This window comes from Colletotrichum gloeosporioides (assembly GCF_011800055.1).
Source record: "Colletotrichum gloeosporioides strain Lc1 chromosome Unknown consensus_62, whole genome shotgun sequence".
NCBI lineage: Eukaryota > Fungi > Ascomycota > Sordariomycetes > Glomerellales > Glomerellaceae > Colletotrichum > Colletotrichum gloeosporioides.
This window is the reverse complement of record NW_025544707.1, coordinates 97113-113191: the sequence shown is the minus strand read 5'-3', so window position 1 is coordinate 113191 and position 16079 is coordinate 97113. Positions and strand designations below refer to the sequence as shown.

The following is a 16079-nucleotide window of genomic DNA, read 5'->3' as shown; positions in this document are numbered from 1 at the left end:
TGCAGATTAAAAAGACGGTCTTTTGGCTTTTTTAATATATCTTTCTCCCCTTCTAACTTTTTTTTTTGTTTTCACAGCTTGCTGCCTGTGGGCACACCTTTTTGACTGCCGTATGACTCTGACGGGGATCGAACCAGGCTGATATTGAAAAACCCGACTGCGTGTCTCTGGATTCGATTGATACTTTACTGATTAAGTCAAACCAACCAAGAATTCGAACAATTCTGCACGTAATGCAAATCAGGCTTCTCAAATGAAGCCCCGAGATGCCCTCCGTCTCAGTCGAATGCAGCCCGCCAAGCATCCTCAGCGACGGTGTCCTCGGTGAGCTCGGTGTAGCCCAAAAAGTAGCTGACTCGCAAACATCCGAATCCGTTCGTGAGACAACACGCCCCCAAATTGCCATCGTTTTTCCGTTCCGCCGGTGATTTATCCCATCGGTACCGTTCTGCCCAGCTCCCCTATCTCAACTGTACGACACCTTCGGACTTTTGCGGTGAAAACTTTCACAATCGTTGCTGAAGTAGTTGCCTCCGAGACAAAAACCAGTCACTCATTCCTCCCCCGGCCTCCTCTCAAACAGCCGCCAACCACCACAAACTCCACCTCCAACCACCACACTCACTCATTCCCACACCACCATCACCAAAATGGGCTACATCGGCGCCACCGCAACGGGCCTCATGGCCGGCCTGCACGGCTACATCCTCGTCCTCGAGATGTTCCTCTGGACGCACCCGCGCGGCCGCAAGGCCTTCCGCCTGAGCGCCGACTTCGCCGAGAAGACAAAGGCCCTCGCCGCCAACCAGGGCCTGTACAACGGCTTCCTCGCCGCCGGGCTCGCCTGGGGCCTTGCGCACCCCGTCCCCGAGTTCGCCGAGCAGCTGAAGCTCTTCTTCCTCGGCTGCGTCGCCGTCGCCGGCGCGTACGGCGGCGCCACGGCGAACCCGCGCATCTTCCTGATCCAGGGCGTGCCGGCGATCGTGTCCATCGGCGCTGTCCTGTCTGGTTACTAAGTCTTTAGAAAGGGGATGTGGGCTGATGAGATTGGCTTGAGTTGCATTGCGGCTCAACTGGGCGGTGAAAAAGACACGTTGGGGTGGGGGTTTGTGTGACCGGCATGACGGTGCACGCGGTTGACGCATCTTTGTAAAATTACTAGCGTTTAGCCTGTATAGAATAGCGAAGACTGTTGCTTTGATTTCTCACACCCTCTTTACTCCAACATTACAACTCATCTTTATCTCCTCGTTCCGCAGCCCTCAACTCCTCCTGGAACTTGGCCTGCCTATCCGACCTCTCCTGCCTCAGACGGCTCTCTTCCCTAAAGGCCTCCATCTCTTTCAGGTGGTCCGCCTCATTAAACTCCTCCGCAGGCTGGTTGGGATCGACCCAGCCGTACGGGATCCGCTCCGTGACGAGGTCCCGATAGACGGGCTTGAACAGCGGATTCGCCGCCATCTGCTTGCCCAACACCTTCCGCCCAGCCCGCACGATCCCATCGCTAAAGATCGTCTCCCAGATTCCCCGCTTGACCTCCTCGGCGTCCGTCTGGACTGGGACCCACGCCATCGGCTTCGGGGGGTTCTTCTTGAGGTAGCTCACGGCGCGGTCCCTCCGCTTGCGGTAGGCCGTGTACTTCTCCTCCGCCTCGGCCTTCTGCGCAGGCGTCAAGTCCAGCTTGAACCCCTTCGCTCTCTCCCCCGAATCCAGCGCCTGCGCAGTGAGAAGCGACGGGAGATACGTTGTGTCAAATCTTACCTCCCAGCGCTCCGGCTTGTCCCTGGCTGAGGTGAGCTTAAACCAGTGATCATGAAGCCTCTTCGCCCGCTCATGTAAGTCGTGGGGCTCCTCCGGGATGGGGTTGTGGTAGCCGCCGCGGTTGGCGATCGCCGACACCGTCTGGTCGATGCGCGTCTCCTGGATGACGAGCCACGTGAGGTCCTCGCGGCCCTCGAGGCTACGCAGCATAGCCGAGTAGGTGCCGTAGTCGTCGTCCGGGAGTGAGGTCGGCAGCATGCCGTCGCGCAGCGTGTCGCCGATGAGGAGCACCTCCTTCAGCGTCTCATGCACGGCCGGGTCCGCGGGGAGGTCGCGCCAGGGGTTCGTGGCGGCGTAGTCTCCGGCGTCGTCCTTGCCCCCGAGCCCGAAGGAGCCCAGCACGGTGGGGGATACCCAGATGACGAAGAGGAATGCCAGGATGCGGGTGAGCCAGCTCATCAGCGAGCGCGTGAGTCCAGCTTGTGCCATGTTCTTAGCGTGCGGTGGCTGCCAGCATCAGCCTTGTCCTGGAATCGTGAGATGATTGTGTGTGTGTAATGAGATGTCGTTGGCAGCGAAACACATGTGACGAGGGGGCCGTGATATTTGGGGATGTTGCATGTGTGGTTGAACAAGCTTCCAGGGGGCTCCGCGGTTTTAGGTAGCCTAGCGATGAGACGATTTGCACTAGTGATGGGATAGCGCCGGACCCGGTTCGGCCGAGACATAACATTGTGAAAAAAAGGACGGTAATAGTGAAATGTCGAGAAATCACATATGGAATGAGACTTTAGACGACGTGCGGCGTTGGAAACGGGCGGGACACGTGGGAGGCTACAGGATGATGCTGTTCGCGTCTCCAAACCACTGCGCAACCCGGGGGCAGTTCTCACAGATCAGGCCGCAGGCTCCAGGATGCAAGTTGCTGTCTTGATGGGCTTTGCAGCAACTGTCAGTCACGTCACCAATCCACACGACGTAAGGGCAGCAAGGTAAGTTCGAGATGCACGGATATCTTGCGAGCAGACAGAGGCCGTCGAAATAGGGTGACCGAGCAATGACAGAATCGAACAGCACGAGCACGAGGCGAGCAGATTCGTCCGGACAGCAAGTCTGCGGACGCAGATAATCGGGCAGTTCAGGCGCAAAAGGCAAAGGCCAGCGCAGAGCCAACCTAGCTAAGTGAGGGGGTCGAACGTCGTCTCATTGTTCGTGTGTGATCATCCTGCGCAATGCTGCCTCCTCAAGACCTCCCCCCTCCCTTGGACGAGTCGAGCGTGAGTGTTCAGAGGCCGTTGGCTGCATGAAACAACCCAAAAGCATTAAACTCTCCCTTGAGCTTGTTCTGAAACTCCTGGCCAATGACACCTGCGGTGGGCGTGAGGGATGCGAGTCGTGGGCAGGAATGAGACTTTTCTGTTCTGGCCCCAAGACATGGGACGAGGAGGCGGGCGGGTTGGTTGGCAGCAAGCAGCATTTTGAGGCGTGGTGGTGAAGATGAAAGTCATGGCCTGACCTGAGAAAGGAGGCTTTTCTCTTTTGAGAGTGCATAGGGAGGGGAGGTCGGGCAGCGGCGACGGTGTGCTCTAGGGGATGACCCCTGAAGGCTAGGTCAGATAGCCGGGTTTTTAGGAATTTTAGCACCCGATCCCAGCCCAGCCTAGGGTCTTGGGTGTCAGATAGCCCCCAAGCCAGAAGCCCTGCAGCAACACCTTAGGTTACCTACCCGATGATCGGGGCACTTGAGGCTTCAACGTCAGAGTGGGGTCACGTGTGACGTACCACGTGACGCAATGGAGGGGAGTCTGTCATTGGGTCACGTCTTTGTTGCCGTGGAGGGGACGGAGGAAGCAAAAATCAGTTGTCTTCCAGTGCTCTTCAGTGTTTTCTCCACGTCAGAGAAGATGACCAGTAGCACAAACATCCAGCAGTACTTTAATCCAGATAATTAAGCAAAAACGCAACATAAATAAAACCACCATCAAGCCAACGTCATCCGGCACTCACCTCAAAAACGTGTGGCCGGCACCGGCAAAACCCCGGGCGCTTCCCCTTCTGGGCCTAGCGCGGGTACGGTTCCCACAGTTCTCCCTGGTCCCCACACCACACCCATCGTGGGTCTTTCCGAGCTGGCAATTTTCCTTTCAAACCTTTGATTTTTTCGACGAGACAGCTCACCCTCACCACCCTCGCACGACGACCGCATACGCTCGCGAACCGCCCCCTCCTCGGTCTCCCGATCAATCCATCGTTTAGCAAGCCTTCATCAGCTATCTGTATCACAACACCGATCATCTCTGTGTATCCATCTCCAACGAAACGTCGCGCGCGACACACAAACACACACCAATCCAACTGCACCCGTTCCCTTTCGTGCCTTGTCCACGGAAGCGACCAGAGTCGAATCAGACCAACTCCCGAAACCCCCAACTAAAAAAAAAAAAAAAATCCACAACCACAACCTGCGCGTTGTTGCTGCAACCCCCCGACCCTTGCTCAACGCCAGCAAACACCTTCAATCCCCCTATTTTTTTGCGCAACACCAACATCAGCCATGCCTTCGAATCTACCATCAAGCTTCGCCTCCGCCGCCGCCGGTCAGAACGCAAACGCGAGAGCGGGACGCAGCGACCGCGGTTCGGGCAGCGGGGAATGGTCAGTTGCCCCCTCCTCCACCTCTTCTTTATGCTCCTCTTCCCACTTGGTCGCTTGTTTGCCCTACCCACCGCGCATTTTTCGTTTTGCCGCAGAGTTTCTGCTCGGCCTGTCGTCGTGACGATGTCGCATCTTTTCCCTCTCTGCACGCTAGCTGCGTGCGTTGGTTGCTCGGCCGGTGTGGAGTCTGCTCCATCCTCTCAGCCTTGCCGCAACGTCACAGCACTCCTGCACAACCCTGCTGTCCCCGGCCTTGCCGCGAACCAACACTGCACCCAAGCCACGCATCCACGAGGTACTAACACGCAATGCAGGGCTCGACGTGATGCCAGAAACGGCACGCTGACCTTCCGCCGCCCCTCGACGACGCCCGGCCAAGCCTCCCAACCCGCTGCCTCATCCGAACATGCCTTCGCCGCGTCAAACGCCGACACAGGCGCGATCCCCCAGACCCCCGGAGCCGCCAGCTACGACTACCCGATCTCGTCACAGTACCAGAAGGAGTCAATCCTGGGCTTGTACAGGAACGGCACGGCGGACGCGGACCCTTCTGTCGTGATAGAACCGGGATGGACTCCGGGACACACAAACGGAAGCGCTGCGCGGGGTTGGGGCAAGAGCAATAACAGCCATAACTCTCAAGATCCCTCAGCCTGCTGGAACCCCCGTGGCGACGGCCACCCTGTAGGAGTGAATGGGTTGACGGACGAGGAGGAAAAGGTGCGCTGGCATAACGGTACTGGTAACCACGCCATGGATACTAATATGAGGCAGGCATTCGCATCCGACGTCAATTCTCCTTTGAAGCCGCCCATCCAAAACAAGGAAGGAAACCAGGCGCCTGGAACGAATGGTCGGAAAGCGTCTCTGTCGCACGGCAGCGCCACTGGATACGGTCTTTCTTCTCCAGTTTCCGCTTCGAGACCCGGCACCCGGCGCCGCGAGACGACAGACTCGAACCCCTTCGGCGGCGGCGCCCTTGCGTCCCCGAGTGCAGCGCGATTCGGAGCCCGTGGCGACGATCAGTTCTTGTTCGGACGTAAGAATGATGTGAAGGAGCAGGAGCCGGACGAGGTTGAGAGCCCAGCTCGGTCCCAGGCCAAGGCCCCACCATTCGGCGGTCTGACTCGGAGCAACACGGCTGGCGCTCCCTCGATGGGTGCCAACATCAGCTCTCTCTGGAACAACCCTAGCCAGCCCTCTGCTGGAAGTGCGGGCGGTGGCGGTGCCTTTGGTCAATTTGCAATGCCGACGCCGACCTCTACTATCGGTTCCGGCGCTCGAGGTGGAAGTCGCTTCGCTAACCTGATCAACAAAGACGGTCCTGACAGCTCCGCCAAACCGAATGAAGCCTCCGCCTCCGATACCCAATCCTGGCGCTCACGCCCTCGCACCGACACTGACCCCTTCGGAGGCGACGACGGCCTATCCGGCAGCGCAGCCCTGGGTGGTGCACAAGACACGAGCCCCCCGGCCCTTCCCAACCAGAGCAACATCGGGATGTTTGAGACGCCCGTCAAGGGCTCGACTGGCGATTTCGGCATGTCTGGTTTGAACCTTGGTCGACACTCGGAGCAGGAGCCCGGTCCCCAAAGTCCTGCCGAGACCAACCCGTACCGCAGCCCTCCGGCCGAGCGCGGTGAATCTCACGATGACACTGGCGCTGACAAGCAACACGGTGCGCCTATCGGCGGGGAGCAGAACCCTGGCTTCAACTCGCTGCGCGGCTTCCCCAGTCATGCTCTTGACGGCAGCGATCGCAGCCAGACGAGTAGCGCTGGGCCTCGCGGCTATGGCTCTGGTTGGCCTGTCCCTCTCTCAACTGGCACCCCTGACCGGGAGCGCGGTGGCTTTGGAGGTGTCTTTGGTAACTCGTTGTTTAGCCCCATGGGTACTGAACTTCAGTCTCCAGGCTTGGCAGGCATCAATGCTGGGGTCTTTGGGCCCGCCAGCGCCGGCGGTCTTGGAGGAGCTGGCACTATCGGCCGCAGCAAGTTGGGCTCACTTTTCCCGCCCGCCATGCAGGCTCAGATGCAAAGCCATGAGCAGGAGAATTTGAGCGACTCCCTCCCCGACCTGCGCCAAGCCAACCCCCTGGGCGCTATTGGCCGCAGCAACTTCTCCGCCCAACCACGCGAAACTGGTAGTCCCATGCGCAGTGGCCGCGGCGGCATCTTCGAGGAGATGTTCCCTTCTGACCCGGCTCGCACGCACAGCGGCTTCGGTGGCGCAGACCTCTCTCACGCCGGAGCGGTCGGCGTAGGACACCCGCAGTCGTTTACTCCTGGGGCTTCCACCGGTGCTGACTACGGTGCTCAGCGCACTATGGTCATGCCTGATCGAATGAGATGGGTTTACCTCGACCCTCAGCAAAACATCCAGGGACCTTTCAGCGGCTTGGAGATGAATGACTGGTACAAAGCAAATTTCTTCACGCCCGATCTCCGCGTGAAGAAGGTCGAAGATGTCGACTTTGAGCCACTCGGACAGCTCATCCGGAGAATCGGAAACTCCAGAGAGCCTTTCCTTGTCCCTCAGATCGGCATTCCTCACGGTCCTCCCACCCAAGCCGGGCCCTTTTCTCCCAGCGGCAGCACCGGTGTCATCCCACCTCTCAGTGGTGTCTTCCCTAGTTTTGGCAGAACTCTAACTGCGGAGGAGCAGAACAACCTCGAACGCAGAAAGCAGGAGGAGCAGCAGGCCATGGCTCAGCAGCGGGACTACATGATGCGGCAGCAGGCTATCACTAGATTGCAAAGTCAGGGTCCAGGTGGTGTTCCCGGTCTTCACCATCAACACAGCGCTCACAGCCTGCAGAGCCAACCTAGCTTCGGCAGCATTTCGTCTCCGATCGGTGCTCACCCTCATCAGCCTCCCATTGGCGGCGGTGTTGGGCCCACATCCGGCTTCTTCGACTCTGCTATCCAGCAGAGCTCCGCCCAGGCCCCCGTCGGGTCTGGGCTTGATCATTTTCGTGAGGAAGATCTCGCGAACCTGAATCCTACCGAGCGCCAGATGCTGACCAGCATCCAAGCTCCCACCAGCCTGTCGAGCATCTTCCCCCAGCAGCCCATCGGCGCTCCCGCCAACGATACCAGCCTCCGAAACAACCTGCCTGGCACCGAGGATTTGGAGAAGGATGAGGAGGGCTTCAGTGAGCGCCTCAAGCAGTTCGAGGACCTCCGCGCCGAGCACGAGGCGGAAAAGGCTCAGGAGGCCCAGCACGCCGAAGAGCTTGTCGAGCAAGAGGCCCCAGCTTCAGCTTCCTCTACTCACGCGACTATCCAGGAGCAGTCTCGTTCCCCCGCTCCCGGCATGAAGGAGATTATGGAGGAGCAGCAACAACTCTCTTTGACTGAACAGGTCCAGAAGGCTCAGGCTGCTGCTGCCGCCGCCAAGAACGCTGCTGCGGGTTTGCCCATGCCGTTCCCTCCCCCTCTGCCCACCGCCGGCACCCCCCTCCCGGCTCCCACGGCCCAGCGTGCCCGCTCCAACCTCCCCGAGCAGTACAACCGCTCCCAGACCGGAACTCCCGACACCGGCTCCGCTACTGAGCCTCCCCCGCTGGCTCCCTGGGCCAAGGAGGCTGCCAGTCGCAAGGGTCCTAGCTTGAAGGAAATCCAGGAAGCCGAGGCTCGTAAGGCGGCCAAGGCTGAGGAGGTTGCCGCCGAGCGTCGTCGCCAGGTTCTCGAGCAAGAGACCGCCGCTCTTAGAGAGCGTGAGAAGGCTATTGCTGCTGCCACTGGAGGCCTGCCTACAACTAGTACTTGGGGCAACGGATCCCCAGTTTCAGCCGCTAGCCCCTGGACCAAGCCGGCTGCCACCAAGGCCACCCCCGGAGCCAGCACGCCTGGCAAGCAGAAGACCCTGGCTGACATACAGAGAGAGGAGGAGCTCCGCAAGGTCAAGGCCAAGGAGGTCGCCGTTCAGACCGGCCTGGCGACTGCGGCTGCTGGCAAACGCTACGCCGATCTCGCCACGAAGCCTAATGCCGCTCCTGGCCTCCCGCAGCCTGCCGGCATTGCCCCCCCTCCCGGAAGCGGTTGGGCCACCGTCGGAGCCGGCGGCAAGGTCAAGGTGCCCACCGGTCCTGCTGCGCAGACCCGCTCTGCCAGTGCTGCTGGTGGCAAGGCTACCCCGGTGATTGCGAAGCCTGTAGTCAAGCCTGTTGCGGCTCCCATTGCGGCTCCCGCCAAGACCGATGTCGCCATGGACGAGTTCAACAAGTGGCTCAGCCGCGAGCTGTCTAGGGGAATCACTGGTGTTGACAGTAAGTCTCATACGAGTTCTTCAATATTAAGTGTATCTGACCAAGTATACAGTTGATGTTTTCGCCGCTGGTCTGCTCATTCTGCCTCTTGAGCACGCCCTCATTGCCGACGCCATCTATTCTAGCTCGAAGACGATGAACGGACAGCACTTTGCCGAGGAGTTTATCAGACGCAAGAAGCTCGCCGACAAGGGCATTGTCGAGAAGCAGACGTCTGGCGACAGTAAGGCTGGAGGCTCCTCCAGCGGATGGAATGAGGTTGCCAAGAAGGGCGGCCACAAGGAGCCCGCCCCTGCCGGCGATGCGGCCATCCAGGCCGCCGGCTTCAAGGTTGTTCCCACGCGCAAGAAGACGGGCAAGAAGGTCTAGGAGCAGCTGTGAGGCGAGCTCTGGACATGGTGGAAATGAGCCACAATGAGATTCATAAAGCTAGCGTAATCATGTACTATCCGGCACGGCGATGTTGAGGATACTCGGACAGCGTTATTGCGTATGGTTAGTTGTTCATGGCGGGATCTCATCATGTAGCGTATCAGTGCAAGCGACTGTGTAGCATTGTCAAGAATCAGTCTTCCCTCGCAACGTTGAATGAGTTGAAGTGAGCATCTCTTCAAGTGACAATCATCAGGGTGGTGGTGGTGGATCAGACGCCCCGCGGTGAGTTCGGTGAGGGGCCAGTGAGCTGCTTATGTAAAAGTGACAGACAGCAGGTGAAAATTTGCCCCGCCCCCACCATGGAAATTTCGATTTCACAGGGCATCAAAATACCCCCAAACGCGCCGATTGACTCACCGGCGACGACGTCGACTTCAGGAGACGCTATTTTCAAGGCACCATTGGGCTGCTACGACGGATATCACAGCCACCCGCAGGTTTCGCATCGTTCTGTTTGAGTTGCGAAATTTCAAGGGTATTTTTCTCCTAAAGATTACCCCGCCGCGGGGCAGACTTCACCCACTATCGCGACAGTCTCATTATCGCAACCAATTTTATTCGTCTTGCGACAATAACTCACCACATCATGGCTGAACCCCAGCAGGCACCGGCCTCGCTGCTCTCAAAAGTCGCAGACGGCGCCTACATCGACGTGCTCACATCGCCTGTCGCGAAAGATGGCATCGCCAGGTTCGCATCCATTCTCGCACAGACCAGCGAGCAGCAGCAGCCGTCCGGATCCCTCTCCGAAGACGAGATCGCCGTCGGTCTTGCGGCGCTCAACGCCTTTTTGCAGTCCAACGTCACCGGCCCTGTCCTGGAGAATGTCGAAAGGGTAGAGAAGCTGTTTGTTGAGGCACTCGCCGCATCAGACACGTCCGCTGGCGAGGACACACTTAAGGTCCTGAGGAGGAAGAGTTTTAAGGAGTTGGAGGTTGACGGTGTCTCGCCGTATCCGTATATCCCCAACATCGAACTTTTCGCTCTGGCACGACACATCTTCACCGCCTCCGCCTCCGTCGAGGATGTGGTAACTCTCTCCGACGCCACGCGCCTCAGCATCCCTTGGACCCGTCTGCGCATCAACGTCTGGCACTTCAAACTCCTCAGCCAGCCCTCCCTCGGCCCCGGGTCCAACTTCGCCAAGGCATCGCAGTGGATCGACGTGCCCACGCTCGCGGAGCAGATCACCGCCGGCCTCGACGCCGTGCGCAAGCAGCTCCTCGATGAGGACGTCTGGGCCACCGGTGACAGCGCCGTCGCTTGGTCCCGTGAGGAGAAGGTGCAGTTCCTGCTGGAGGCGGCTAACACGCACATCATGCTCGGGCGCGACGACAAGGCGCGCGAAGCGCTTAAGGAGGCCACGCAGCTGAATAGCTTCGCGTACGCGCTCTCTGGTGCGCTGGGTAAAAGGACAAAGTTCCAGGAGAAGAGCACATCTCAGCTTGTCGTCCTCGCGAAATCAGATGCCCCAGTTGAGGCGGGAGAGGATGAAGAGAACAGGCCCGAGGCCGTGGCGCTCAACGACGATACCCTCCTTGAGGAGATCCAGTTCTCCAAGGACGCGACGGGCAAGCACGGCGAACTCGCCGCTGCACCTTCTGCGCTACCAGCCGCCCTCGCGGACCTCTCCCCAGACGCACAGCCGCGCCTCTCGCCTCTGGACCAGATCATCCTACTTACGGAAGCGACGCTAAAAGATACCTTCTCGCCCGTCGACACGCTGACTTCGGAAGAGGTCCTGCCGTACGCCGTCCGCGTGGTCTCGGACAAGCCGACAAACTGGCAGATCTACACGCAGGCGCTGCTGGTGCGCTCACGCATCGAGGTGCACCGCAGCAGGACCGTCGAGCGTGGCGTGCTGCAGATGCAGGCCGTCGTCGACCAAGTCGTCGTCGATACCTCCGAGGCGCCGCGCCCCAAGGCCGAAGACGTCGCTGACGTAGACGTGCCGGCTATCGCAGTCACATCCCCCGACACAACCACTACCACTACAACATCGCAACAACAGAAGCCAACCTCCTTCTTCCCCGCCGCAAAGGACACCGACACCGCGCCCGCACACGTCCGCCTGCAGTACATCCACGCCCTCTCCTCCCCGCCGCGCTGGCACCTCGAGTCCGAGCTCGCCTACTCCTGGGCCGGCGTCGGCTCCCTCGTCTCCGCGCTTGAGATCTTCAAGCGCCTGCGCCTCTGGGCTGAAGTCGCGCTCTGCCTCGCCTCCTCCGCGTCCGCCGACGACGAAGACGGCCGCGGCTCCGGCGGCGAGCAGAAGGCGCGCGCCATCGTCCGCTGGCGCCTGTTCCACAAGACCGGCACCCCGGCCGCCGTCGAGCATGCAGACCCCGATACGGAGCTCGAGGACGAGGAGGACGTCACGTACCTCAAACCAGACGCGTTCCAGGGCCCGGAGCGCGTGCCACCCCCGCCCAACGCCCCGCGGCTGTTCTGCATCCTCGGAGACCTGGAGAACGATCCCGCGCATTGGGAGCGCGCGTGGGAGGTCTCGAAGCACCGCTTCGCGCGCGCGCAGAAGTCGCTCGGCGAGCACTGGCTGCAGCAGAAGGACTGGACGAAAGCGCTGGAGGCGTACCAGGCCGCGACGCGGTGCAACCGCCTCAGCCCAGAGCTGTGGGGCCGGCTGGGCGACATCAGCCTGCGGATGGGCAATTTTGGAGATGCGGCGGAGGCGTACGGGCGCGCAATCGGGGCGGCGGGCGAGGTCGTCGGCGGGGAGGACGCGCGGACGTGGAGTAATTTGGGGAGTTCGCTGTGGAGCATGTACCTTGAGACGGTGGAGGATCTGAAGAAGAAGATGCTCGACGAGAAGAAGAAGGAGGATGATGATGACGACGACGAAGAGGAGGTGGAGCATGCGCAGAGCGATGTCAAGGACCCCGCGACGCTGCTCTCGCAGGCCCTGGCGGCGTACAAGCGCGGCGCGCAGATTGCGCAGGAGAACTGGCGCATCTGGGACAACGTGCTCACGCTCGCGTCGCGCATGCGGCCGCCTGCGGTGCTGGACATGGTCCTGGCGCTGCGGGCGATCATGCGGATCCGCAAGACGGAGGACGCGCTCGACGACGACGTGCTGCGCGCGCTCCTCAACGAGGCGCTGCTGACCAAGCAGAAGGCCGAGGACGACGGGCACGGCGTGTACACGCCCCCGCGCGGCACGGTGGACCGCGCGGTGGTCGCCCTCTTCGAGGAGAGCGTGGTGCCGCTGATTACGACGCGCTCGGAGCTGTGGGGGCTGATTGTGAAGTTGCGGGTGTGGCGGCGGGAGTATGCCGGCGCGGTGGACGCGGCGGAGAAGGGGTGGCGGGCGGCGATGGGGGCCGGGGCGGGCGGGGGGTTGACGGCGAGCGCGGCGGGGACGGGGGGCGTCGGGGAGGGGAGGAACTGGCTTGTGGATAAGGGGGCGTGGGGGGTTGTGGTGGAGAGGACGGATGAGTTGGTGAGTGTGTTGGAGAACTTTGGCGGCGAGGTGGAGGGGGTTGGGAGCAAGTGGAGGGGCAAGGCGAGGAGCGCGGTGAGGAGTGTGATGAGTCGTGGCAAGGAGAGTTGGGAGGGGAGTGAGGAGTGGAGGGTGCTGGAGGGGTTGATGGAGGGGTTGAAGTTGTGATGAGAGAAAGACAAGAGGTGTTTTGCTAGTTAGATGGGATAAACAAAAGAAACTTTTCGGTTTGATCAAACGAATGGCGGTGTATTTGGAGATAACTGACAGTTGCATGATTGCTGAGCTCAAGCTGCCAATATATAATCTTGCCGAACAGCAGTACTCATCTCGTTTACTTCTTAGGATAAAAGACTGAGAATTTTGAGGCTATGGATATTCAATACACGCCATGCTAGATTCAAGCAGCAACCCTCACCAACCCACCTCCATCACAGTCACGTCTTCATCATACACATCTAGCACCCCGTCTCTTTCTGATCCCGTAGAAGGACCCAGCCGTTGTCTTGCATCCGCAGTCTCCACTGTCCCAGCCCTTTCTTCCCCAGATATCCATTCTGCTCCTGAACATCCATCGGGGCCGCTCTTGTCTCCAGCAGCTTCTTATCCGCCGAATCAACAGCAAAAAATGCCGGAAAGGTCGAACTCTTGACCACATTCAACCCAGCCATCCTCGCTTGGATCAGCGCCGCTACCAGGACAATCGTCGACAGCACGACCTGACACGAGATCAACGTCATCCACCACCAGCGCACCTTGACGTACGTCTCGCTAACATACGCTTGCCCCGTGACGTACGCCTGCTCCGTCGTCAGGCTGTCGCGGAGACTATTCGTCAAGCTCCTCGCAACATTATTCGTCACGTTCCCAACCGCCTCGAAAAGCTGCTTCTCCGTCCCGTTCCTCTCCCGCCGCACAACGTCCAGCACGTTCAAGTACCGCGACGGCGCCCGCCCGCGCTCGTTCTCCGTCGTCGGGTACGTCCCGTTCATGGCGCTGGACAGGCTCTCGATCAGGGGCGTCAATGCCGTGCCGCCGTACGGGAACGCGACGCCCGGCTCCTGCGGCACCGTCACCGCCTTTGTCGTGACCTCCACCTGTTCCTTGGAAGTTGTCGACTCCGGCATGAGGAACGTGCCCTTCTCCACCTCGGCCGAGGAGTGGATCAGCGTCCGCGAGAAGACGTTGTTCTGCACCGAGACGTTGTAGCGCTGCGCGCACATGTAGAACATGACCTCCATCGCGCCGGTGGTTTTGGTCGTGGTGAAGATGACGGTGAAGTTGAAGAAGGCCGACTGCGGCACCTCGGCGGCGGGGAGGAGGGACGCCTGCCCGTTGTTGAGGCTTACCAGCCCGGTGAGGGACGGGGCGAAGTTGGCGAGGGCGCCGTTGGGCAGGGAGAGGCTGCGCGGCGTGCCGGTGTTGACGAAGCGGCTGCTGTTGCCGTTGTAATTGTACGTGAGCTGGTCGGTCATGTTCCACATCTTGGTGCAGATGGCGAGCGTGCTGAAGACGCGCCAGCGGCACTCGGTGGTGGGGCAGCCGGGCTGGTCGAAGGGGTAGAGGGTGTTGGAGTCGTGGCTGAGGCCGGCTTGGATGCTGGCGTCGTATGTTGCGCCTTTGATGTCTAGAGGCTATCAGTATCCAATGCGCGTCTGATTGCATCTGCCAAGAAGAGATTTTGTAGAGACTTACATGGGGAGTACCAGCTGACTGTCATGGGACTCCAAAATCGAACCAGACGAGCAACGGGGGAACTAGGCAAGATGGCAACCTGGCGCTCGGGATAAGTGACGGATGATTGCGTCAGGGCGGAAGTGAGCATGGCAGTCACCAATACGACCATAGATATGACGCTCAGCGGCCTACAAAGTGTCAGTATTGCTCGTATCGATGGCTATGAGAGACCACTTACCAGCCTTTCGTCGTTTTGACCAGCTGAAGACTCCCCCACGGTCCGCGGCTAGCAGCATCGAAGTCCTGGAAGTCCTTCAGGGTCCTCTGCTTGCGATACCAGAGCCATTTGAGTTGCGACAAGCCCTCCGACACCGGAATGACAAAGGCCGACCTTGCGACGGTTGCAAGCAGAGCGATTACTGTGTTGAGGGTGAGTCCCGAGGGCCAGTCGGGCAACTTTTTATTGTCGTAGTGGCGCAAGAGAATGTACAGTGCGCAAACTGATATGAGGCTGATGGCGCACCATATCAGCTCTTGCCACCATGCCAAAAAAGTTGCTTTCCAAGAAAGGAGCAGGTCTGTTTCGGGCGTCAGGTTTTGTTTCTCCGACATCTTTGGACTGAGATCTCTTTTGCCGTCCGAAGCGCCAGGTGTTGAGGAACCCGAAGACGGTGTCGAAGCTTGCGAAAGCAGATTTGCGCGATCTCTTCCAAAGTTCTGCGGCGACGGACCACGATTGATGCTGTCCTCGGTCATATTCGGGTTCAATGGACTATCTTGCGTTGCCGAATGGTAGACACTGGCGGCAATTTCTGCGCCAGGAACGCTCTGGTATCCGCGTTCATTGATTCGCCATGGATTCTGAACAGCATTGGTTGGCGATTGGTACGGTTCTAGTTCAGGACTCAGATCGTGTCTCGGGAAAGAATCAGGAACGCGTTCTGAGTGGCTTGCATTAGAGTGCTCCGTCGCCTGTTGCGCGACAGGCTTTCTTCGGAGTTGGAAGTCTTCAACCCCACTGTCCTGCAGTTGCATCGCGAGTGCTGTCAAGGAAGTCAGCTATGAGAACAACTTCATTGATTCATGAGATTGACGGGCATTGTCCCACAGAAGGAGGAATCAGTCTGGGGAAATCGCGGGGGAAAAGACGAAAACAAAATAGAGCCAGCTCATGTAAAATTTAGGCTCCAACGCTTGGCGAGGGAAATACGCACATGTCGGTGTTGTGGGTCAAGATCCTGGAATTGAAGTTCCAACAACCTTCGTCGCCCGGCCATTGGCCACGACATACACTATGCCAGGGGGAACCAACACGCCGAACCCCCAAAAAGGCTCGCTTAGCTGTGCGATTGCAACGTTTCTGCAGCTCAGCTGCGCTCAGTCCCGTTGGGGGTTGACGGATTGACGGGTTACTTGCTACTTCGAGGTAGCGTTCGCTCTTAAGATTAAAGAAGCTGCGGGATCCTCGTCGGGGTCCAAAAAGCGTCTCTATTGTCATTTGAATATTCCTCCAATCCTCATTATGCACGTGACGGATTTTGAAAGCGAGATTAGATATTAGATCAGGCGAAAGGATGTCGGGAAAAGTCATATTCCTCCTGCTGAGTTCGCAATACGTCAATCTCTTATCCCAGGTGGAACGGTTCAACACCAGGGAAGGAATTGGCGGCTCGCGATAGCAGTCGATAGTCACTAGGAAAAAGAACATCAATTGACGGTTCTATCGTCGAGACTTTATAGGCGCATCAAAGGTAGCACAAGTGACAGCAGAAACTCGATGAGAGGTGGCTGGAGTACTCCCAAACGGCGCATGGTAGACTGGTG

At 59.2% G+C, this 16079-nt stretch overlaps 5 protein-coding genes across 5 annotated transcripts; 3 read left to right on the top strand and 2 right to left on the bottom strand.

Annotated features, from left to right (window-relative positions):
* Positions 1 to 650: 650 nt before the first annotated feature.
* GCG54_00014310 (uncharacterized protein) lies at positions 651 to 1016 on the top strand (the record flags this gene model as incomplete). Its single annotated transcript, XM_045414148.1, has 1 exon — positions 651 to 1016. One exon carries the CDS (start codon positions 651 to 653, stop codon positions 1014 to 1016), a length of 366 nt encoding a protein of 121 aa, XP_045261762.1.
* A 211-nt stretch (positions 1017 to 1227) lies between these two features.
* On the bottom strand, positions 1228 to 2250 carry GCG54_00014309 (uncharacterized protein; the record flags this gene model as incomplete). Its single annotated transcript, XM_045414147.1, has 1 exon — positions 1228 to 2250. One exon carries the CDS (start codon positions 2248 to 2250, stop codon positions 1228 to 1230), a length of 1023 nt encoding a protein of 340 aa, XP_045261761.1.
* Positions 2251 to 4539: 2289 nt separating this feature from the next.
* Positions 4540 to 9055, top strand: GCG54_00014308 (GYF domain-containing protein mpd2; the record flags this gene model as incomplete). Its single annotated transcript, XM_045414146.1, has 2 exons — positions 4540 to 8686; positions 8739 to 9055. 2 exons carry the CDS (start codon positions 4540 to 4542, stop codon positions 9053 to 9055), a joined length of 4464 nt encoding a protein of 1487 aa, XP_045261760.1.
* A 652-nt stretch (positions 9056 to 9707) lies between these two features.
* GCG54_00014307 (TPR repeat-containing protein C19B12.01) lies at positions 9708 to 12746 on the top strand (the record flags this gene model as incomplete). The annotated part of the gene is made up of 1 exon (XM_045414145.1): positions 9708 to 12746. One exon carries the CDS (start codon positions 9708 to 9710, stop codon positions 12744 to 12746), a length of 3039 nt encoding a protein of 1012 aa, XP_045261759.1.
* Positions 12747 to 13036: 290 nt separating this feature from the next.
* On the bottom strand, positions 13037 to 15290 carry GCG54_00014306 (uncharacterized protein; the record flags this gene model as incomplete). The annotated part of the gene is made up of 3 exons (XM_045414144.1): positions 13037 to 14205; positions 14274 to 14443; positions 14494 to 15290. The coding sequence occupies 3 exons, from the start codon at positions 15288 to 15290 to the stop codon at positions 13037 to 13039; spliced, it is 2136 nt and encodes a 711-aa protein (XP_045261758.1).
* Between the last annotated feature and the right edge of the window lie 789 nt (positions 15291 to 16079).